The sequence below is a fragment of the Priapulus caudatus genome, unplaced genomic scaffold (genome assembly GCF_000485595.1).
Source record: "Priapulus caudatus unplaced genomic scaffold, Priapulus_caudatus-5.0.1 Scaffold29, whole genome shotgun sequence".
NCBI classification, from domain to species: Eukaryota; Metazoa; Priapulida; class Priapulimorpha; order Priapulimorphida; family Priapulidae; genus Priapulus; species Priapulus caudatus.
Window position 1 is genome coordinate 794,368 of NW_014577090.1, and position 25,303 is coordinate 819,670.

Here is a 25,303-nt window from a genome sequence, read left to right on the forward strand (position 1 = left end):
ATGTGCAAGTGTGGACATCTCTTAATCTTATATCCTTCGGCCCTAGTAGTCGGATTCGTAGTAGTGGTCGAGACTCAGACTTAGTGATGTGAATTGTGATGGATTACTGATAGTAATAGAGCCTAAAGGCCAATCTACAGCATTACAATACAGTGTATACACAGTACCATTACTACACCATTGATTAGTACACATACCGTACTTAATGTGTAGCTTAATTACTAAACATTACTAAACTTGTTGCAGGCGTGAACATCAAAAATTACTTCACAAATTCGAAGTAGAAGAATGCACACAGAAAAATGTTAAGAATAAAAGGTAGGTTCCAAATGGCCGGCAGTGCAGTGGAGTGTCAGTGCCAGTAGTGTACAGTAGTGCCAAAATCGGAACAAATTTCTGATACAAAAAGAATTCCAAGTTTGTTTACCATGTTCATATTATTAAAACATAATAATTTTTGATTGTTTCCATTTGTAGTATGTTAGCGCATGTACAACACAATGTTAACTGATGTCAGTATCACATATAGGTCAAAAGCAGATGTTAGCAAAACAGTTAAAGCTTTTAGTCGCTGTGCGGCTGGGAAAGCCACTCCTGATCCTTGGGACCTGAGACCTGCTCCTGTACTGGCAACGACGATGAACTATCTCCTAGAAAAGTAAGTGCACTATTCATAACCACAACACTGCATCAGAGCAAAAGAAGTCGCCCCTGTTCAGTTAACATAATAAAGGGTCATAGAAAATTTTAAGTTATACCTACCCTGGAATTTGATTCATGCACAATGGGACAGTAGCAGCTCGGCAGGGTGTATTGTAATTCGATACCGGTATCTAGTTTGTATGTCATAAACAGTATAATTCTGGTTCAATGACAGGATTGCTCCTAGGGAAGACGTGCCATGGAACATCGTCTATGACTTTGTCGCCGACAGAATCCGAGCTGTGAGACAAGATATAGTCATTCAGCATTTACCAGGCGATGACACCTGCCAAATTCTGATGCAGTGTATACGATTCTACCTCTACTCAAGCTACAGGTAGATAAACTCTCCTAGATATTAAACTAATTATAAAAACATTTACAGTTCTCACCTTTTTTGTGATTTTATGACTAGTAATTATACAATGACAACTCATGAGTTACATATAATGCTGTAATAAACTAGAGCAGCAATATGTGCTTTTCAAATAAATAACCAATGACTTCATTTCCATTTCCATTACCTGGACGATGTTATTAGAAATTTTATTTATTAGATTACCATGAGAGTATTAGAAATTTGTAGCTATTGCAACAGTTTTGGCAAGCAGTCTGTTGTTTGTGTCTAGCTGTATTGCTTATTATTTCAACATGTCACCAGATGGGAGCAATAACAAATTTGGAATTTTTCTTGAAATTAGTTGATTATATCAGCACTGAAATCCATTTACACTATCCCAAGGTTTCTCAGAATGTTCTAATGTTGTTTCGCTCTCCACGTGAAGGTTATGTGAAGAGCCACTTGCAAACTTCGATCCTCACCTGAACAACATACAAGCGATGGAATGCATGAAGATGCTGCTGGTAAATTTTTCCAACATGCGCAATCCACCCATAAAGGAAGCGCAGGAACTCGAAGCTCTGTATCTGTTGTTCAACCTCGGATCCACTGACGCTATGCTACATGCATATGAATGTCACCGAGATATCAGGTGCGTAGTCGCAATTATCGTTAAGGGAAATTCAGATTTCATGCACAGCAAAAAAACAATGACGGATGTTTCACAGACATCTTTTGTTGTTTCCCTAACGTAAATGTTACCAGGTTACATTGAACAGTATGTCATTGCATTCATTAGGTTATGTTCATATGTTTCTTATATACCGGTCGTTATTTATTCGGAAAACATTTTAATCACATTTTTGTTTTTTAGGGAATGTGCCAAGGTTCGGCTTGCACTGAATCTAAACAGAGCATACATGGAAGGAAACTATGTTCACTTATTTCGTCTCGTGAGGAAACTGACATTTTTAGAGATGTGTTCGATGCACAGACATGTACCAAAGCTACACAGGTAGATATTTTTACTGAGTCAAATTATCTCTGAGAGTGCAACTGCCGATGCTAAACTGATCCATGCTTAAATAGTCACACCAATACTGACACTACTGCTGCATGTTATCAAGAGTACATAATAGAGAAGAGTGTGACACTGTTTTAACAGCGTTTTGCATAGTTTTCAACTTGTAAATATTCTATCAATATGTGAATAAATATGTTCAAACTTTACCTTGTTTTCGTCTATGATTCTCCCTTAATCATATGACACCACCAATTTACCTGAAAATCGTATGTGTTCTTCAAAAAAGTTCTTTGAATACGACACGGTTTCACACAGTTTTCCTAAACTTTTGCATCTCCGCGGCCAAACTTGATATAGCGGCGACAGCACCAGGTTGTAATTACGGGATGCTGGGGATATTAGGTAAGCACAGTAACAGCACTTGTTTCGCTTCCTTATCATCAGGAACACGATGGCAACACAGCTCAAATCAGCTGCTAGCTCGCCGTGAGCACACATTTATTTTTAGCACGCTGGATGCCTAATATCCCCAACAGCCCCCAGCGTCCTGTTAGAGACAATAGAACACTAATCCGATAACAAAGTTTGGCCGCGGAGATGCAAAAGTTTGGGAAAACTGTATGAAACCGTGTCGTATTCAAAGAACTTTTTTGAAGAACACATACGATTTTCAGGTAAATTGGTGGTGTCATATGAGAATCTTAGACGAAAACAAGGTAAAGTTGATTGAATATTTATATTGATAGAATATTTACAAGTTGAAAACTATGCAAAACGCTGTTAAAACGGTGTCATACTCCTCTCTTATGAGCTCTTGATGTTATGTATGTTTCAAGTAGTCATGTTTTCTCACAGGCTAACAATTCAGCAAATGTCAGTGGCCTACAGCAGTAAAGTACTGACATATCCTGTGGAGCAGCTACGCCGCCTGCTGCTGCTGGATACAGAGTGCATGGCAGCGGACTTATGTCGCTACTATGGAATCACCATTGATGGCAAAAGGATACGCTTTATAAAAGCAGCTTGGAACGATGCTGATGCTGTGAGTGTACCATTCGTAGTGCACTGATGTTAATAAATGAACAGTTGCATTAAAATAATGCTCGAGTAAGCTAAAGCTAAAGTGATGTGATCTGCCTGTGATACTTAATTTTGCTTCAAGATGTGTCATAACAGATTTACAATGTATACATTGTATTTATATTACTGCTGCTTGTATGAATTATTTGTTTATAAGTTTAATTTTGCTCTTGATTTTGTAGCAGGCGCCAAAGAAATGCAATTATGTTAAAGAAGCAGAGAGAGAAGCTATTGGATCTTCCCAACAACTTGTTCATATTCTGAGTGGCAGTTACAGATGTGTTCTCTCGAACCCAGAGACGTGACAAGTGAATATACGTGTGGCAAATTGGCATTGCATACCAATTTGTAATAAGTGTTAAAAGTTTATGATGCTCGTAATGAGTTTGTGTTTGCATATGTGTGTGCATTCGTGATTGGGCGCATGCATTTGTAAATATTTCAGATCAAGCTATTCTATGCTTAGTGTCTCTTAGTAGATGCAATTTAATCAGACATATGCGGTAATCCTGACTGCATAAAACCTAATCAGGGTTGTTCATCACTACAGTTTGCATTTGTACATCATATATTGCCAAGATTACTGTTACCTACATCACATTGCCGTCACAGGGTCTCAAAAAATGAGCCCCTTATCTCGGCGAGTGTGTTGAGATCTTCCCAATATCTTTTATATAGCTCTATTGAATATGCTGAATTCAGCCTCATCATATATGACGCATGCACGTACTCGCACACGTGCGCACACATATAGCCTATGTAGATGTATTATTATTATATCGGACAGGCAGAGAGTATCCCTGAACTGGTGAATTTCACCTTGACATGTCCATGCAGCCTGCGACACTAACGTCAATACATCTTTCAATGTATGACCATTTCTTAGAATTGTCATTTGATTAGCTCCAAGATATGGTCATTCATCGAAAGACCATGTGTATTGATGTTAGTGTCTCAACTTGGTTAGGCTATCAGTTGATATGCTTTTGTCTCTGTTGTATCTCTACAGTACAGAAAATCAGGAAGGGTAGGTATGGCAGAAACCGGAATCGACGTGCCAACTGATGCCTCCTTAGAATCGCAGGCCACTGGGCACAAGGTTGAGTCGACGAAGGCAAGTCATGCATATATAGGTGCGAGATCCTGAGGAACCAGTACAAGTACGTTGTGAACATCTGGAAGCAACATAACGTTCAATCTGCCAGGTACACGGGCTTTAGTATTATACTTATAGTTGTAACACAGTACTAACATGGACATCTATAGCTCTACCTGTGTAGTGCTTCGCTTTGTCGCAAATCATTTTACACAATATAATGCCACCTCCACAGGTCCGTTTTGGAGAACCCTTGAGTTAAACTCGTTTGCTAATAAACCAGGCCAGTAATGGGCTAGTTTTTCTGACGTAGAATAGTTTAATTGTATTAATACTTGCATTATAAAGAGTAATTGGCTGCATCTAGTTTAATTTTATTTTGCGTAAATATCTGTTAAATTTCGAAAAACAACATTTGCACTCAGGTCTGGGACAAGAACGATTGGCTTGACAGGTCCCCACGTTAACCATCATGACACAATCGCTGACCACACAACGAGTGCATTCCACGGACGAAGTGTAATGTGTTTTCGCTTTTAAATAGATTATACATTTTTGTCGCTGTGGTCATCGCCAGGCGTTATCGAGTGCGTGTGCAACAGCTCGTTGGAAACAGTTTTTCCACTTTCTAAAATGTCTTTAAACGTTACGGTTGGTCATTGTTGCTGCAGTGTGTCTTGACGTTTAGTTACTACACCAGCCACGGGAGTAACCTAGCTGGCTCTGTTGCTGAATTTTACACCAGTGGTCGCTAGAGTTTTTGTGCTGCCACACGTTAAATCTGTGAGCTGTTGTGTATACTTGGTCCTCTGTTTACATGACTTGTAAAACTATTGCTTGGCATAATTTTTTATTTAATGCTTTGTTTTTAAGCTTTTATATGGAGAAATCATATTTTTATATATTGTATGTCCCAATTTTATATGCACGCTCAACCTGTGCGTATTCTGTTATATATGATGAAATTGACAAATGTGTCATTATTTATGCATTATTTATAATGTTGGCTCTGTGTTGATGATATTTATAACTTGTAATAAATCATTAAATGCATGGATTACTTCATATTTTCTTCATTATTTGAATCGAGATACCAATCGTGGAAAAAATCTTGACCAATGTCAATGACTATAACATGACTATAACAATTTGTACATGATATTACATCTTTTGGGTGCATATCATATTATGTAAGCGTACGCAATTTATCTGGGTGTAAGATTTCAGTGCCTATTTTTGGACCGTACGCAAAACAACAATTCTGTGATATCTATTTTTAGAATTTCTAGAATAGAATAGAATCGACAAGACAAAAATGAACTCCGCACGCCATCTACTGGTTGAAGTTCTTAACTATTATCACAGCGTATAATTCACGTGTATTAATCCGCCTAACCATTTTATACCTTCTGAGTGTCGAGTTAACCATTTAATTTTAAGAGTTGATATAAAACACAATACTAAATGACTAATCCAAATAAATTATTATAGGTGCACCGTACCAGTGTACTGCTAATCATGAAATTTTGACCAGTTTATGTCGTTACTATTTTTTACCCGGCAAAACACATTTTAGTAGGTGGTTAGGCTTGTGCGGTTGCCAACTTCGCAAATCTGGTGCAGTCGTCTTTACATGAGTCTGAGAAAGTAAATACTAATTTGTGTTATTGTTAATTTAGCTTGTATAGGCCTACCTTGTGCGAAATGACAGCCCGTACAGGAGACAACGAGCTCGATGATAATATTCGACAGTGGCTGAAATGGGATAAAGTAAGCTTACTTGCTTATTCATAACCAACAATATATAAATTTATGTTTGATTTACATGTTTATGTTTATGTTTTGTTGCTCAACTTTAGTTTGACTGGTTATAGTTTAGACATTAACTCGCTAAGGCTGTCTGTGTGATCAGGAATTGTGACTGATATGTGTGTACATGCATATGCATTTGCATGAATTGTTATATTTTCCAGAATGAGATAACGAAGCGAGAAATTGAAGGACTTGTAAAAGCGAAGGATGTCAACAAGTTGAGAGTTTTGTTGACCAGCAGAATGAAATTCGGCACTGCTGGTATTGTTTTTAGTAATATCGTTATTCATTATTGCAATAAACTCTCCAGGACGTTATTCGTTGCGGACTGGGCTGGTCAGTATAAAAGTAGAAGTAGAAGTAAAGTTCATGTCTTAGGTTAGCTCTAGTACTATAGCCCGCGTACATTGACTGCCGCAGGGCTATAGCACATTGTCAGCTGGAAATACCAACTGCAACCTGTCACCACCTGTCCCCACGAAAAATGGATCGCAAAACGCAAAATTATTGGGCTTTTTAACACTTATCTATCTACGTGGACATCTCACTTATCTTTTTGAACACTTTACACAACTTTACACCATGTATTTATCCTTTTATTCCACAAAGTAAGCACTACTGGAAATTCCCGTTTGAAATTCTAGCGTGCGTACGCGTGACGTCACCGGTATTGCATACACATGCCATGTGTTTTGCCTACAGATTTGGTTCATGTATATTATACAATACCGGGGACGTCACGCGTTCGCACGCCAGAAATTCAAACGGGAATTAATGGGAATTCAAACGGGAATTTCCAGTAGTGCTTACTTTGTGGAATAAAAGGATAAATACATGGTGTAAAGTTGTGTAAAGTGTTCAAAAAGATAGGTGAGATGTCCACGTAGATAGATAAGTGTTAAAAAGCCCGATAATTTTGCGTTTTGCGATCCATTTTTCGTGAGGACAGGTGGTGGCAGGTTGCAGTTGGTATTTCCAGCCGACAATGTGCTATAGCCCTGCGGCAGTCAATGTACGTGGGCTATAGTACTATAGCTAGTCTTAGGTGTGGTGAGGTCGACGCATTGCTGTGATTCCTACAGTAACCCTGCATCCAGTGTAGACACATTCAAGCTAGGAAACCAAGATATCAGCTAAAGCTGGGTTTACACTGTGGAAAAGTCGACGAGATGATAAGTTTTTACGTTGTCGATTGTATTGTTGTAGTTGAGAAAATAGAATATGTTCTAATGTCTCAACCAGTTGAGCGCTTAAATTTTACGTTTACACTGCCGACTTTCGGTCGATGAGTTCAAAAGGTTATCAGCTCATCAACTTTTCAGCAAAAAGTTGATAGTGTAAACCCAGCTTAACCCTTATACCAAAACAACTTTTAAATGCCTCTTCAATGGAAATTGCTATGCTTGTCACTGTTTCCATTTAATATTTTATCTTTATCTTCTACTGTGATATTTTAAATGGATTGGTTAAAAGTTCTAATATTTCTTAACTTTTAGCTGCTCTAACTGTTATTGCCTACTAATGTTGCTTATACTCCTAATAGTGCTGCTGTCATTGCTGCTGTAACTGGTAGTGCTAATGGGTAGGCTTACTACTGCTAATCTTGCTGTCGCTAGTGTCAGAAAACACGATGTATTTTTTGCTGAGTACAGTGATGAACATTGCAATCTCTATGGTCCAATAACAGCATTGCAAATATAGAGTTGTTTACCTGGTGGAAAAGTACTCCCTTAAAATACATGTTCATTGAGTTTGGAACCATTCTTGATCAGTAGGCCTACAGTTCAAAAGCTATGTATCTCCAGGCTGTTGCTATAGTCTAAATATACATGTGTAACAGATGTCTGGTCAGAAAAAGTAGACTTAAACACGAAATTTTCAAATTTACAGTGTTTAATTTTCAAATTGGAAAGTTTCAGAAGTATTACCATGAAGTTGTAAATAATACTCATGCTGCTAATGATTTTTGGGCAGGCATAACTGACTATATCTGACAAAAAAAATGCATTTACATGTATAGTCATTTTAATGCTAATTCAGTGATCAGTCAGCAAAAACAATCAGATTAGTTACATAATATATATATACGTGTATTTAATCCAGTAATAATGTCACTTAGTTATAGCCTGAACAAGGAAGGCTGTTAATACATGTGTGAGAATTCTGCAGTTTTGTATTAACAGGTATACGTGGAAACATGGGTGCTGGCTTTGCCCAGATGAACGATCTCACCATCATACAAACAGGACAGGTAAATTGTATAGTCACAGACATAATACAGTTATGAAGCTCATCCATTCCTAAACATCTCTAATTACCTCACCTTATATAATTAACAAGGGCTTGTTAAAATAGATTTACATTTTATACAAGTCAGTGTTATTCAATCACACTAAGATTTAAACTGCGACAAGCGATCCAATTTGAAGACTAACAAATACAGCCATGCAGTGGCCCATATAAAATTCTGAATAGGGATACATCATTTACACAATTATACTTCTAGCAAGGAGTTTAACTACACTGATTATCAGTGTAGATATATGTACAAGTACAGAGTTCAAAATTAAGGGCAGCAAGCAACAGGTTTGCTGCCTGCTCTAAATGCCTAGAAATTCCTAACAAACCATAGTAAAAGCACCAAAGATTACCATGAGCACCATAAATTTGGCGCTTGCCTTTTTTCTCTGACAGCAAGTAGTTGCTGCCTTGTAAAAAAAGTTAATATCTAACCCTGAAGTCATGGTTTTTCATTTCATGTAAAGGATCATAAGTGCGTCATGAAGATGAAGCCTTTGGCTGATTCTACGGGAATTTCGCAATCTTCTTCCTCTTTCTCCTCTTCGGCTTGATTCTCTATATGGTGTGGCTTGGCCGCTTTGCGATGGTAGTAGAATTTCGTGAGGACGGGGAGAGCTGTGCTCAGCACACTGCAGCCAACCATCGACAAACCCATCACCAGAAATACCAACCCTGTGTCATCTCTGTTCTCATAGATCACACCTGGAAGTAAACATGTCTCCCTGGATTAGTCTGAACATGCAACTGAACGTCTATACGTGGTGCTTCTCTGTACTGATTCTGTGCAGCATATGCATGTTGAAGTTATGCAGAAAATGAAATTTTCTTACACCACTTCTACACACTTTGTACAGGCCCCAACCAATAGCGTAACCTTGTGGATACTCTATGAATTTATGCATCTCTACATATAAATATAAATAATAGACAAGAAGAGAAGAAGTGGTTAGATAAAGAAGGTAGAGGAATCGGAGAGGTAGATGAAAATATATTCTACCCCGGGAACAGAGGTAAAATGCGTTCTTCCAGCGGACGCACAAGGTTTTCGAATCGTACTCTACCTAAGAACAGCGGCGAGATGAACGTTATCGGTCCCTCCAGCAGGAATATCAGCGAGAGCGCGTCGGAGAAGCGCTCGGGCCGCGCAATGTCCTTCACCATGGCCATCGTCGGCGACAGCGCGATGCCGACGAACAATCCGAACAGGCTCGTCCACATCAGGTACAGCGTGTAGCTGTCGACGACCGACGTAAGCGCCATCACGATGCCGGCGGCGCACGTCGCGAGCGTGTGGCCGAGCTGGCGCGCGTAGACGCTGCGGAACACGCCCGTGTCCCAGACGGTGCTGAACGCGAGGCGGCCGGCGGCGTCCGCCGCGCTGAACAGGCTCACGGCGACGGCTTCGGCGCCGGCGTGGCCGAGCTCGCCGCTGCGCAGCGGCAGGTAGATGGTCACGTTGAAGAAGCCGACGTCGAGCAGCATCACGCAGATGCTGTAGACCCAGAAGCGCGCGTTGCAGCAGATCTCCCACGCGAACGCGCTGCTCGGCCGCTCCGCGCTCCCGCTCGTCGTCGTCGTCGTGGCGACGCTCCGCGTGGAGCTGGCGGTGCTGCGAGAGTTGGCATCTGGCGATCGCGCGGCGCCCTGCAGCTCCTGATACTCGAGCAGCTCGTTGGTGCTGGCGTTCATCGGCAGCTCAGCCGGAAACTGCGCGTCGGGCGGCGTCAGCGGCCGGTAGATGGCAGCACAGGCGACGGCGTGAAACATGAGGGCACTGTTGATGAGGAGGGCGCCGGTGTAGCTGTATTCCTGCACCAACCATTGGTTGAGGAAGGGCGCGATGAATCCGCCAATGCCGCTGAAACCGAGAATGATGCCGCATGCCGTAGCTGCTCTCTTGTCGAAGTACTCGTTAGCGACGGCAAACGCAACGATGTTCAGCATCCCGTTACCAACGCCTGTTAACAACGTAACGCAACACAACGATGTTATAGTGCAAGAAAAATGCACGGTGGAGCTCTTGATCTCCATTGGAGAGGAAGTAGCAAACCAATCACAGTGCTTGCTTTTCTGCAGAGCATTATCATATTTATTCATAGCATTATTAAATATCGGAAACATTTTGATGCGCTGCAGCATATAAGCCAGTGAACTGAGAGTAAGTATGTAGTGCAGAACGTCCATACAGATGCTTACTGATGCTCTCACATCAGCCCACACACACGATGAGATACAGTTAAGTCTATTGGTGTACAGTTACGTTGTAATTCTATACTATTCTGTATTTGTAGAGTTGGAACTCATTTAGATTTCGCCTATTTTGCAGACTGGATTGGACACCGATTCCAGTAATTGTTTTGAGATTGCGTGTGCGTGTGCGTGCATGCGTGCGTGTGTGTGATGTCATGTGAGAGATATGTGTGCAATGTACTAGGGCACTTACCGTTCAGTATGCCTATGGCTAAGACAAGCATCCACAGATTATAGCTGAAGTAACCAAGGAACAGCCCTAAAGATGCCACCACACCACCGATGATGGTGATCATTCTGTGACCCAAACTCTTTATCATCACGCTGGTGAAAGGACCTGTCATCATACGTCATAGTAAAGAATACAATAAATCCTTTTCTGTCCTTTCTCTATCTCCCATTCCCACCACCCCCACCACAAACACTTTCTCCCCCCTTTTTACTCTGTCTGTCTGTGTGTCTGTTTATCTATCTTGCTGTCTATCTGTCTTGCTGGCTGGCTGACTTTCTGGCTGGCTGTCTTCCCTCTCCCTTCCCTTCTCTCCGCCTCTCTGCTCTCTCTACCCATTAATCAATTTATATTAAAGATAATGCACCCTGATTCTATATATCACATCTTAATACGGGACATGCTCTAAATGGAGCAAGGGAAAATGGAATACTCTAAATTGCAATAATTAGATTCACTCCACTCACTGTGGCATATCCATAACTATGTTAGTTTGACAGTACTACAGTACACAATCTATTATTGGGACAAGATACGTTTCGGAATTCGGAATTTTTTGGATTTTGGAATGGTAGTAAAGTGCAGATATACATACCATATATCCTGCAACTAGCCAGTAGTAAAACCAAAGACCCAAGTTTTCAAGAGGCCAAGTGCTGTACCGGTACAGTACAATATGTATGAGTAATGCCAAATGCAAGCTTTGGTGTGCAGACGACCTCCACGAAACAACTCGGTTTTCGGAGCTTTTCGGTTTTCAGAATTTCGGATAATAGATTGTGTACTGTATAAGTGAGTGCACTGATGCTATACCCAGATATCAAGTTGCAAGCTATATTCAGTACTATATCTATTCGTATACCTCTTCTGTACTACTATCCCTTACTGTCCGTAGGACTTGAACGGCTACCAATATCTTATGATATGATAATAGAAATAATACTCTTCTACATGTGGTACGTGGCGTGTGTGGTACAGCTATTACCTGACTGGGGCATGCAGTTTATTTGGAAAGTGCTTTTCCAGAAATTCTCTGGCTTTCAAAGCACCAAGAAAGTTGTGTTGTTCGAGCTCGCTCTTTTCATCCACTATCCTTCTCTCTCCTTCTTCCCCCTCTCCCTTTCCTCTTACTCACCCTCTCTTCCTTTCTCTCTCTCTTTCTCTCTCTCTTTCTCTCGCCTTCTTCCTCTTTCTCTCTTTCTTTCCTCCTCACTCTACCCCCGCCCCTCCTCATTCTCTCTAATTCTCCCTCTCTCCTGCCCCTCTCTCCCTCCCTTCGTCTCCAGTTGTTTATCTCTCACCTACTAAGAATGCCGAGGCGATTCCTACTCCTTGCACCAGTGAAGCTTTCGTGGTATCTATCTTCAGTCTGTCTTTGATGTCCAGCATATAGATTCCGTATGACTTCTGCATGCCGGTCACTAGCATCATGACGATTGACGATGCCACGATGACCACCCATCCCCATCCTCCGTCAGGCTTCACTACCTGATGCGACTCACGTGGAGCGATGACCTTGGTCGTTGAGGCAGTGTCGGCCATGTTCAGGCTCTACACTTGTTTCCCAATCGTTGAACGAGGTGGTGTCATCTATTTCATTGTCGCATGTCTCCTAGTATGTTTCTTTGTTTCTGTATCCCTCTTCTATTATGTCTGTCACTGACTTTCTTTCACTGCCTATCTCCCACTGTGTGGCTCTTCCAATATATCTTATTGTCACTATAAATTACGTCTCTTCCAATGTGCCTCTCTGTCTCTGTGAATCTCTGTTACAATATTTCTGTCTCTGTTGTCTCTCTGTCTCTGTATCTCTCTCTCTCTCTCTCTCTCTCTCTCTCTCTCTCTCTCTCTCTCTCTCTCTCTCTCTCTCTCTCTCTCTCTCTCTCTCTCTCTCTCTCTCTCTCTCTCTCTCTCTCTCTCTCTCTCTCTCTCTCTCTCTCTCCCTCTGTCTCTCTCTCTCTCTCTTTTTCTCACTTTCCGTTTCTTTGTCTCTGTGTTTCTGTCTATCTGTATCTATATCTCTCTGCCACTGCTATATCTCTTCCATTGTGTATGTTCTTTACAAGAGTAATGTTCGTGTGGAGCTTGTTCTACGCCTGCGCCTGCGTGCCTCTATGATACTGGAGTTCACAGCGGTCTCTTTACAGATGCTCGTAGATTGAACCACGCACCTGGCTCGGCCAGTGCATTTCGATCCAGTGAAATGTGTGTCAGCGAGAGATAGTTTTTTGTCTTGTCGAGTCTTGTAAGTATTGTCGAGTTTATGCCCTTTACCCAGGCCAGCTGACTTGCTGATTAATCGTCATTCACCTCTCTGTTTACTATTGCCCTGCACACATCGATGCACCCTGGCACATCATACTGTCGTGCACCCATAAGTTGCGGCCAGGTTGTCTAATTGTGTTGGCTATTATACGAGTGTCATGATGTATTTTTACCTCTGCGAATTCAGGTTGTATCTCGGATTCAGGTGTGACGTCATGCAAATAACATATAGTAATCGTATTTTTACTAGTGAGGGTCAAGGACGTTGTCAGTCCCAGCTACGCTCACTGATCGTAAGGTCAGACTTTTTCTGAGCTAAATATGGCCATTTTGTCTGAATAGACATTTCAAGCCAAAAATGTGCTTATGACGAGAATGAATTGCAGAGGCAGCATGGTATATTAGTGTTGTGATATCACATACGATGTCAAGGACACAATTGAGGATGCATGTAAAAATCCCGAACAGGAGACTGTTGTTGTCCAACATTCTCTCATATCTGCATTGTCGATAAAGAGACAAAGAGATATCTTGTGTGTGTCGATCTCCTACTCGCGGTGTGTGAAGTAGGGCACACACGGTCTGGATTTGCATCAATCCTTTGCAGACACTTCTTAGAAAGATTTTCTGACGTTCTGACGTAAAATGAGATTTGCACCGAAAATATACTGTTTTTATCGGTGCACTAGCTGCATAGCTCTAGGAGCTCAGCTGAATGCAAGCACTTGCCTGACGTTGGACGTGAGAAATTGAAGTTAAGTTAGCGATAAGGTATATTATTTGCATAATTTTATCTTTGCTGAGGTATTGCCCGTTAACTTGATGTTATGTTTGTATCTCATAACTAATGGATATGAAGATCACATTCGAAAAAAACAAGAAAAACAAATGATGTAATTGTGTTAACGTGGCAATCGTTGTACCTGTTACTCCGCCAGTACCTAAATACATGCACTTATCTGCCGATGCCAGATCGGTAACTCCTCTGATAACAAAAATTGCAATCTGTGTAGTTATAACTGCTTGTATTATATGTATAACATCTATAGTGCAATGATGTAGCACATTGATAAATTTTTTTAAACTGCTTACAAAACTGCATCTTTTCATGACCTTATTTCACGACTTTTTTTATTCCATGGGATGTATGTTGAATTTAGTCAACTTAAATTCCCCTCACGCAGCCATGCTTTTCATTTGCCATAAGCATCTAAACGTCTTGTATGCGTCTATAATGATTAATTTACGCTGATAGAGTTAGCATGGTTACAACATTTAATAGATATGAGTGAGTTGCATAAATATATGGTGAAGTATTATCTCGTGCCTGTTTTTTCATCTTCAGGGTCAAGCGGCGTACATGCTACGTAGCTGTCCCAACCTGAAGGAGCGTGGGATCGTTATAGGTCACGACGCGCGCCACAACAGTGAGAGGTGCGTATCTCTGATAGTGTGTAATTGATGACGTACTATGTGATATACTTGATTATCCAGAGAGACATGATACAAGATTGCGTGGCACAGCTTTGCTGTTGATCCTAAGCGCTGCGCGCGGATGAGACGCGCAGTTCCGCGGGATATGCGCACGCGACCGCGGGGATGTTCAAGTATGAAGCGCTGTCCGCAGTGGAGACGTGCGCCAAATTCGAGGCCCGGCACACGTCTCCACAGCGGTCAGCGGATGGTCTGTAGTTTTAGAAGATGACAATGATTATATATGGACGATATACTAGGAATTGGAGATTATAAAACAGTAACAAAAATCGCTCAGTCATGCTCCAGATTAGCTGAATCAAAAGGATTAGAATTTAATATGAACAAAACAAATACAATGGTTATAAAATTCACAAACAAAGAAAGGATAGAGAAGGAGATATTAATAGGCAACCAAGTAATAAAAAAATGCACCAAATATTTATACTTAGGGGATTTAATTAATGATATAGGAGGTTATAACGATATGATAAGAGTCCGAACTGAAAAATGTAGGTTTATGATGATGGAAATATGATCATGGGCAGAAGAGCAAAATTATGGAAATCATACTATAGAAGTAAGAGTGAACTTATACGAATGCACAGTTTTACCTTCCTTCCTAAATAACAGTGAAACATGGACTAACTTAACTAAGGAAGAAGTAAAAATGTTGGAGGATTTCCAAAATGAGTGCCTGCGCAAAATAATAATCACGCAGAAAACCTATCAAAAGGCATTGAAAGACGATGAAAACTTCAAGGAAAGATACGGAGAAATCAGTAAAAATAACATATAGTTTCTATACGTAAATCGTGGTAAATAGGCCTACATATAAAAACGCATTATTTCATTGAAAATCCCCATATTTACGTATTACGTAAACATTAGCTACGTGCTTCGAACATTGTGTGTGTTTTATTGAGTTGTTCAATGAATGACGCACTCTTTCACTTCCGACAGCGGGTGAAAATGCAGAAAATTTTCTTGTTCGATGCGAAATGCATCGGCCGTGCATTTCATTATATACGAAAAGCAAACAGTCTCGCGAAACACCTACACGCAGTAACGGGTCACGTCGTTGACGCCCCATTCATGCCCATCAACGAAGAAGGCGGGGCTTATTCTTATTACGGAGATGCCAAAATGCAACAAAAGTACGTAGCGTAGTGCGCTAAACGGCGTGTTATTTTCGTTTTTGTGCCAAACTCTATCGTAGGAAACCGTTCTAGCCTAGCAGAATGCCCTAGTTCCTGAGATCGGGGATTCCATGCTCGAATAGTATTGTACTTAAAAGTTAGAAGATAAAGGGGCGGCGTAGACTGTGATTGGAAGACACAAAGTGTCAATCCTCGGCGAGCCTTGGTATCATGGCCGCATCACGTCCAGGGTTCTCCAAGAGCACTTATAGCCTGGCAGCCCGCCAGGCTATTGTCGAGCCCCGTCATCCTAAAATGCACCCACCACTCTAAATATAGCCACCATGCTAAATATCATAGTCCCCGGACCTCCCTAGCACGCAAGCCGCCTTCGGCGATTTGCAACTAGAACCGTAAAGGCAGCACCCCCATGCTATAATGAAAAAGCTAGGAGAACCCTGTTATCACCTTATGCTGGAATTCTGACTGCTAAAACTACAACCGGATCTAGAGCGTGTTACATGACACTAGTATTAAAGTGTGCATGGAACTTTATATAGAAATTCTGCATCATTAAATAACATACAATGATCTCAAACATTAAATATCTTTTTATTATTGTTATCATTATGATGATTATTATTATTACAATTATTATTATTATAAGATATGATGTGCAAATAATGTGTATATTTCAATAGATTCATAGCATTGCTATCTAGAGGTCACATGTCTATACTGAAATAACTTACCCTTTTCCATTTCCTCCATACAGGTGGGCTAATCTAGTGGCAGCTATATTCATCAATCTTGGAGTGAAGGTCTACCTGTTCTCTCGCATCGTGCCAACTCCGTTTGTGGTGAGGCTGCTAAACTTGTGAAATGGAAACATATATGCCCGCCATCCATGTCAGGACATACATGTCCTGAACCTACACTCACAGTATCGATACTCATTGACTGTATAGGTTTTGTGCAGTAGTTTTACAACTAGTCAGAAAGACAACTGAGCTATTTGCCTGGTCATATGTTTGATGATCATATATACTAGAGAATTTTGCTTTCTAACTGAAATATTTCCTAGCAGCAACTGTTGGCTGATGTGCTTATTATCACTATCTCTCCTTCACTCGCAGCCATACAGTGTGCTTAACCTAGGCTGCGATGCAGGCATCATGGTCACTGCTTCCCACAATCCAAAGAACGACAACGGCTACAAGGTTTACTGGGACAATGGAGCACAGGTACCCTCGTGCACACCCACCTCATGCTAGTGCTAATAGGGTCTATGTCCCCCAGGTTACTGCCGGAACGTGCCATGGGTACGGTCCGGTATACCGGAACGTACCCTGGTACTAAATACTACTATCTAATATGCCGGACCGTACCTCGCCTACTCCACTAACGAGTCTAGGGAGTCGCCTACGCCTACTCCCTAACCCTAACCCTAACCATGTCCGCTAGATAGTTACCAGGGTACGTTCCGGCAGTACCCTGGGGGACATAGACCCTATGAGCCATGCTAGCTTACACCCCCTCACACACACCACCATCACACTAGCTTCAGCTCTCCCCTACACTAGGCTTCTGTAACGGGTTAGGATAAAAAAATCGAACACGAATAGTAAAACGCATATGGCCAATTTTAAAATATCTTGTTTCTCTGCAACGTTATAGTTTGGTTAAAAAAGGTTGAGGTAAGCCATATTAGGTTAGACTACCAACGCCATCTGGTGTCATTCTCATTCTTCTACTGGTGTGATGTTTGGTTGTCAGGTTGCAGCAATGTGTATGATTGGCCAGCATGGTTAAATAAATCTTACATAGAATATTAGAATTAATCTTTGTATCATGCGTTGACTATGAATTCGTTCTTTCTGTTTAACGGTTTCAGATCATCTCACCTCATGACAAAGGCATCCAGGCGTGCATCCTCGAAAATCTAACCCCACTTGCCTCATCGTGGGATGCGACCTTGCCAAAGACCAGTCCGCTCAGGGTGGACCCTTTACAACAAATCATGGAGAGTTACTACAGGGACATCCTCAGTCTGGCATTGCACAAGTGAGTAATGTATCCAGAAATAATAAATTAAGTTAACGCTGCATGGAAATTACATTTGATGAGTTCCACGTCTGCATCACCAGTAGCTGTAGTAGTGCTAATGTTTGCTGAGTGACAATGATGTTCTAATTGCATCGCTATTGATTGCTGTTTATATAACATAGTAGTTAGCCGGTAGACTTGCACTAGCATTCATCCACACGAACATTCATGTGTCCATCCGTCCACCATCAGCCGGTCAGCAGTAGAAGCGCAAAATCTGGTCAGCAAGAATCAAAGTGCAATTTTTCCGGTGACATTATGCGTGATTCTGTTGTGTAGAAGCACTAACGTCAACTCTCCGCTGAAGTTCACCTACACCGCCATGCATGGAGTCGGCTACAACTATGTGGTGGAAGCTTACAAGGCGTTTGGCTTTAACCCTCCGATCCCGGTGAAGGAGCAGGTATGAGTAGTGAAGGATGTCCTGCTACTGGTGGCTGTTACTTGGTTCTTCCATTACAAATAACCAAGAGCCCGTGAACTATAGTTAAGTGCATGAAATATATTATTTATATGCTCGTGAAATAATCCTTTACAAATTGTTGATAATCTAATAACGATATTTGTCGTACAGCGAGATTTAGTTAGGATTCCAGCTAGGATTTTCTGTAATGCCTAGTGCACACTACATTTGTCAAGACATGTACATGCTTGCAGGTGACCAGATGGCCTTATTGCTCAGTAGGTGGTCAATCGGGCTCATCTATTGAGTCTGCGCTGACTGTAGGTGACCATCATGGAGGACATGTACCAGACGCGACTCGTCGATGCTAACTTAGCTGTTCGAATACTCCATAGGTGGAGCCGGATCCAGAATTCCCGACGGTGAAGTTCCCAAATCCAGAGGAAGGCAAGAGCGCACTTGACCTCGCCATGGCAACAGCAGATGCTCACGGTAGCACGGTGATCATCGCTAACGACCCGGATGCTGACCGCCTCGCGATCGCAGAGAAGCAGTCATGGTACGCGCTGCCACCTGTGAGCACGCGTCACTGCCGTGTTAGTAGCATCACTGATCTTAAAACTAAGACTGCAGTGGATGTCGTTGTTGTTTGTGTTGTCATGGTAATTGCATTATAGATGCATAGCGATGGTTTTGAATTTGAAAGGCATGTTTATAGTATGAGTGGATTCTGGTCTTTACTGGCCACATGTTTAGATATGGTAGCAGTCGGGTGACATGACTTCACATATAATTTATTGTTTGTCAATAATTTTTTATCTGACTGTCTGTTGTGTTGATAGTTTGCAATCTTTTATATGCATACCAGTGGCACATGGAAGGTGTTCAGTGGAAACGAGATGGGTGCATTGTTCGGTTGGTGGCTGTGGACATGCTATAAAGAGAAGTACCCTGACAGTCCGGGTAAGCTAATACATCCCATCGACATGCGTTTAGGAAATTATCCTCTAACGTTGCTTTGGTATAAAATATTAAAAATAATAGATAAAGGTAACAGACACAAATAACAGTCAATGTCGTTACATGTCTTTGATAATCTGGTAGATATGGAAGCTGCCTTGTGTTGTATAACTGTACTCACTTTGTGGGAATATCACTTTGGATAGTATAGTATGGTTTGGATAGTATGTGGATAGTATTGTTGAATATCACTTTGGATAGTACAGCTACCAATTAACTGCATGGGAAGTCATGGAAGATTTAAACCCATGCCCTTACCCCTGCCTCCTCTCCAGTTGTCCCACATCACCACCAGAACCACGATGACGACTGCCGCCGCCGCCGCCACCACCAACTCCCACCACCGTTAGTTTCACCACCCTCACCATTGCTACATGCCCCCTGCTGATCTCCCTTAATTTTTTTTTCGGTTACTTTATTTTATACTGGACTCAAGGGTTTAAATCTACATCAGTAGAACCCACTCCAGGAAATCTGGCTCGGTCCAGTTTTTAGCAGCTCTTATTGCACAATTTATTGAAGCAGATTTTTCACGACTGTATGCCCTTACTAACATCAACCTGTCACGGTTACGCCAACTAGGTGGGTTTTTTACGTGGTCATCTGAGCCACGTAAACACAAATATTAACAAGTAATATTTGCCTGTGGCTGTGTGTGCGTATGTGTTGCAGCATCAGACGTGTGGATGATCAGCAGCACTGTGAGCACCATGGTGCTGCGATCCATAGCTAAGAAGGAGGGATTCCACCACGCAGTATGTAGATGTCCATCGGCCCCTCGCTCCCTCGTGCCTCTTAGTGTCGCTGAAGGGGTCGTTGTCGTATCAGGTACTACATATATGTACCCAAAGTACATATATGTATACACAAAGTGTACCAGACTTGTACTACAGAAGTGTACCCTAACCCTAAACATACTTCATATAAAAATATAAACATAATACTAAACAACCTAGAACTACCTCGGGTACATATATGTAGTACCTGATACGACAATGACCCTTCGTGCCTTAGTGTCACGAATGTGCGAAATAACTCTTAACTTAACTCTCTTTCCCACTGCTAAATATTGGTTAACTACTGTGCTAACAACGTGTATACTTGCACGCGTAATGTATAATGGTTAACCGCTGTGCTAACTAGCTTGTTCATGCACACGTTCTGATGATGATAGGGTAATGCCCAGTAATGTTCCTTGAACAGTTGGTAATTTTGGCATGTTGAATTGCAATGTAATAGAATTGTATTCGTGGTCATAGAGTTTGTTTTGTGTGCATTTAGCTGAAGATTTGTGTGTGTGTGTGTGTCTGTGTGTACGTGCGTGCGTGCGTGCGTGCGACTGTGTGTGTGTGTGTGTATGTCTGTTTGTGTATGTGTGTGTGTGTGCACGTGTGTGCACGTGTACTTTTGAGTGCGTGCGTACTTTTGAATGTGCACGCGTACTTTTGAGTGTGCACGCGTACTTTTTGAGTGTGCACGCGTACTTTGGAGTGTGCATGCGTACTTTTGAGTGTGCGCGTGTGTGCGCCTGTGTGTGCATGTGTATGAATTTAAGGTGTGTGCATCAACATGTATCATGCATGTGTGTCTGTGTCGGTGTCTGTATGCGTATGCATCTGTGCATATGTGTGCGTGGGTGGGTAGGAAAATGTAGCACCAAGGGTTCGTAACTGAACGTTGGGGTTTGCAGGACACACTCACTGGTTTCAAGTGGATGGCAAACGAGACAGTAAAGCTACAGAAGCAGGGCAAAGTTGTGCTTCTGGCATTTGAAGAGTCTATAGGTAACATAAACGTCGTTGTCGTGCTTGTCCTGCACTTGTCACTGCACTCTCTCTCTCTCTCTTGTCTAGCTTTAGTGAATGACTATGATCACTAGCTTGTACCCTGATTTCAGGCGACACTCTCGGGTTTTAAGTGGATGGCAAACAAGGCCCTTGATCTCAGGGCAGATGGGAAAACGGTGTTGTTAGCATTTGAGGAGGCAATTGGTAGGTGATGGACTAGCCAACAGATACAGGGGTTGAAATTAACATGAGTCCGCAGTCAAGTGTTTTCTGTTTTACTGCTCGGGCTCTCTGATTTGTCAATCAGAATGTCCGTGACATGCCCTAAAATTTCTACTTTAAAAATCTAATTATATAAGAACATTGAAAACATTACATTAGATGCTTTCAGCGTGTTATAGACACAGCAGATAACACAAGCATTTATGTCATTTCAGCAATTCTACTTTTGTTTCATTTGTTATTGCTACTTTTAGTTTTATATTAAAAACTGCAGACTCCCTCATATTGAGGACATGGAGTATGTTGGACTCTATTTATGAAAAGTTTATTTCTACCCCTGCAGTTTTGACTGAGTGTGCTTGCAGTGATGCTTAGTATTTATTAGGTGTGATAACATAACTCTGGGTGAACAGATTTTGGTATACAAACTGCATCGACTGTACATCTTAGTGTGTATGTGTAGTTTTAGGGCAAACTCAGTTTTGGTATATTCAATTCTGTCGTTCACTGCTCATTGTGCCTAGTGATGACTTGCATGGATTTTATGGTAATTGATTCTTATATCGGAATATGCGCAACACCGTTGTCTTTTCCTATCAGGGATAGGAAGTCCGGTCTGGTGAGTAAGCGTGAGTGTGGGGGTGTTTGACTGTGTTTGAATCTACAGGCTTCATGTGTGGCTGTCGAGTTCTGGATAAGGATGGCATCAGTGCTGCAGTGGTGATGAGTGAGATGGCAACACAGCTGGCATATAAAGGAATCTCTATCACCCAGCAGCTGGACAACATATACAAGATGTAAGTATTCACTGTTAGACAACATATATGAGATGTATTTGTAGTAAGGCAAATATAAATTATGTAAGTATTTGCGTAGTTAGTTTTTGTATTGAGTTTTCCCATCCTGCTCTCAGTGCTGCTGGTGCCAATAATGGTGATAATGATCAAGATGGTGGTGGATTGCAGAGATGAGGGAGAGAGCTGCAGCTAAACTTCATGCTAATAACTGTAAAGCTGTTATTTTGTTTTGTAGATATGGTTACCACATCACCAACAACTCGTACTACATCTGCCACGACCAAACAGTCATTGATGCCATGTTCCAGAGAATTAGGGATTATGAAGGAACCGGATCTGTAAGCTCTGAAGCCACATTTGTTAGCGATACAGTTTGGAGGAAAGAGAAAAGAAAGTGTAATGTTGATATCATTTTATGCAAATTGCTGTGTTGGTTTAACCAATTATTAATCTAATTAAAAGTTATCAATCTAAAAATAGCTTAACTTGAGATGTACCCAGACTTTTCACTTTCTCTCTAGCATCCAAAGGCTTGCGGTAAATATGAGATTAAGAACATCAGAGATCTAACTACAGGTTATGACAACAACCAGCCTGACAACAAGCCAGTAAGTGTCAGTGGCCTTGCTAGGATTGTAAGACTTGCTAAAGCTAAAGACACACCAAGCTCCCGGACCGGGCCGGACGCTGCCGGACTGATCCGGGGAGAGATCCTTGTTGGGTCCTGGACGGTCCTGGACGGTCCGGCCCGGTCCGGGGTGGTCCTTGATGGTCCTGCGTATTCCGGGATATCGCCCCGGAAGTTTTAAACTGTTTAAAATTTCCGGGGTGATCCGGGACGGTCCGGGAAGTTTTCCCCATCCGGGGTGGTCCTGGACGGTCCGTGGCGCGTCCGTGGTAGGTCCGGGACAGTCCGTAGTGGCACCGTGTTGAACCGGGCCCATCCGTGGCCATCCGTGTCGTTTTTGTCGGCCACGGATCACTACGGATCAAGGCGGACCCAACACGGATTGGAGCACGGATGGGCCAGGACGGGGCCGGACCAGGCCGGATCAGGTCCGTGGCGGTCCGAGGCAGTCCGGGGCGGTCTGTAGTGACTCCGTGCTGGGGCCGGCTTCATCCGGGCTCAATCCAGGATGGTCCGTGGCGCTGCCGTGCTGGTCCGGCCCGATCCGGCCCTATGATGTTTTTTTTCACCCGGATCGCCACGGATTATAAATTTTACGGTCCGGGGAGATCCTGCCCCATCCGCGGTAATCCGTGGACAGTCCGGCCCCAGTGTGACTTTAGCTTAATGATCCTACCTATTTTACATGTGAACAAATATTTTCCAATCATCAGCTAACGTTCGGTGTATCCCACTTTTTGTGTATAACTTGACGATGCTATTTCGATTGAATCTGACATTCAGTTGAAAATTGAAATGATTTTTTGACTAAAAACTTGAGACTGTTTGAATCTCAACATTGAGCATTGTAATATTGCACGAGAAAAATTGTCAATGATGAAATCTGTCACAATCGTCCATATCATTCATACTATTATTATTGCCTGAATTAATTAAATATTCTCACACTATGGGCATTTTGTAGATTCTACCTGTGGATCCAAAGAGTCACATGATCACATTTACATTTACAAATGGTTGTGTAGCCACAATCCGCACGAGCGGAACCGAGCCGAAGATAAAATACTACGCAGAGATCTGTGCTGATCCATCAAATGGGTAAGTCTACAAGCGCGCACGCACGCACGCACGCACGCACGCACGCACGCACACACACACACACACACACAAATGCATATCCGTGATGATCCATCAAAGGGGTAAATCTACACACACGCACGCACCCCACCTACACAAACACGCACGCACCCACCTACGCAAACACGCACGCACCCACCTACGCACATGCACATGCACACGCACACACACACACCACATCTGTGCTGATCCATTAAAGGGGTAAGTTTATACACATAGTACGTAAATAAGTGCAATAGAGTGTAGTGCTGGCATGCAAATGAATTTTTGCACAATAATAAGAATCATATGTGAGGTAAGTCATGGTGTTGTGGTTGCAGGCAGGACAGGTCGGCTGTCGAGGCAGAACTCAACGATCTTGTCACGTCCATGGTCACTCGCTTCTTCCAACCAGAACGCAACAACCTGATCGCCCGTAGCAACTAATAAACTGCCGACAGGTGGCACCATCCGGTGAGCATTATTCATGGCTAGTGCATGTGCTTTGACCTGCTGCTTGTGGTTGTAGCGATGTATATGTGTGAGGCAGTGTTAAATCATGTATTACATGGAAACTGTTCAATCAGTTCTGAAAAACAATTGGATAAACCCTATCTTTCCGTTTCTGTCTCCCGACAAAATGTACTATTCAGCTGAAATTATTTGACGTATAAAACGTTTATTTCCTACACACACTGAGGGCTATGGTTAAATTCATGGAGAATGTTATGATGGATGTAAGATGAGAACTATGATGGATAGATTACAGGTGATAGCTCATACGAAGGTATATAGGATAGCACTATGTTGTGTTGAAATAGAACCAAAACGTATCAGGGCATGTACTTTAATTATTTTAGTGATGTGTAGTTTGTATTTATATTGTATCCGAGTATCACTATTCTACTGTTGCTAGATTGTATTAGATGTCTGCATGTGCGTGAACATATGAATGTAGAGAAGGTATATCAGCTCTGTACAGATATCTTTCAAGCAGAGATATCAGATATAGATAGGTCACAAAAATAATGATGTTTATGTAGGTGTGTGTATGTGTGCTAGATGCAGATATTGGTATAAATAGTATCAGGAGTAAGATAATATAGATCTATATTATCTTACTCCTGATAGTATGCACACAGACACAAAATAATAGTCACTATAACAGGCCCGTAGCCAGCTTTCTATTGGGGGGGGTTCGTTTTTCAATATTGGCAATTTGCTCGGCAGGGGCGTGTACAGGATTTGTACCAGGGGGGGTCTAACCGTAACCCAAAGTTGCGAGCACGCGAAAAGGGGGTCTGGGGGGCACTCCCCCAGAAATTTTTAAAATTAGACCCTCTCAAGATGCGTTTTCTGGCGAGCAAGGGGGGTCCGGACTCCCTGGACCCCTGTACACGCCCCTGCTCCTCGCGCGGCGCTGTAAGCCGACCAGGCGATGAGAGCCAAGGCGACTGCCGAGCGGGGGGAGGGTGTGCGGGAGGGGGTGTGTTCACTGGTCACCTCCCGCACG

At 42.2% G+C, this 25,303-nt stretch overlaps 2 protein-coding genes across 8 annotated transcripts; both read left to right on the forward strand.

Annotated features, from left to right (window-relative positions):
* Positions 1-5,307, forward strand: LOC106815497 (SAC3 domain-containing protein 1-like). Its single transcript, XM_014819964.1, has 9 exons — positions 1-8; positions 247-318; positions 530-658; positions 878-1,039; positions 1,488-1,694; positions 1,917-2,057; positions 2,922-3,108; positions 4,156-4,351; positions 4,668-5,307. Exons 1-8 carry the CDS (start codon positions 1-3, stop codon positions 4,291-4,293), a joined length of 1,044 nt encoding a protein of 347 aa, XP_014675450.1. The 3' UTR covers positions 4,294-4,351; positions 4,668-5,307.
* Positions 5,308-5,847: 540 nt separating this feature from the next.
* Positions 5,848-24,877, forward strand: LOC106815596 (phosphoglucomutase-2-like). Of its 7 annotated transcripts, none has more exons than XM_014820079.1 (18): positions 5,848-6,012; positions 6,216-6,315; positions 8,238-8,305; positions 9,457-9,576; positions 14,445-14,533; positions 16,487-16,571; positions 16,848-16,955; positions 17,606-17,775; positions 18,097-18,220; positions 18,616-18,779; positions 19,089-19,183; positions 19,913-19,995; positions 20,931-21,024; positions 21,917-22,046; positions 22,282-22,384; positions 22,568-22,654; positions 23,639-23,772; positions 24,132-24,877. In XM_014820079.1, exons 1-18 carry the CDS (start codon positions 5,947-5,949, stop codon positions 24,235-24,237), a joined length of 1,926 nt encoding a protein of 641 aa, XP_014675565.1. In that variant the 5' UTR covers positions 5,848-5,946; the 3' UTR covers positions 24,238-24,877. The 7 variants fall into 7 exon arrangements, with proteins under 7 accessions (XP_014675565.1, XP_014675573.1, XP_014675581.1 ...); XM_014820087.1 differs by lacking the exon at positions 20,931-21,024 and adding an exon at positions 21,138-21,231; XM_014820095.1 differs by lacking the exon at positions 9,457-9,576.
* Positions 24,878-25,303: the final 426 nt, after the last annotated feature.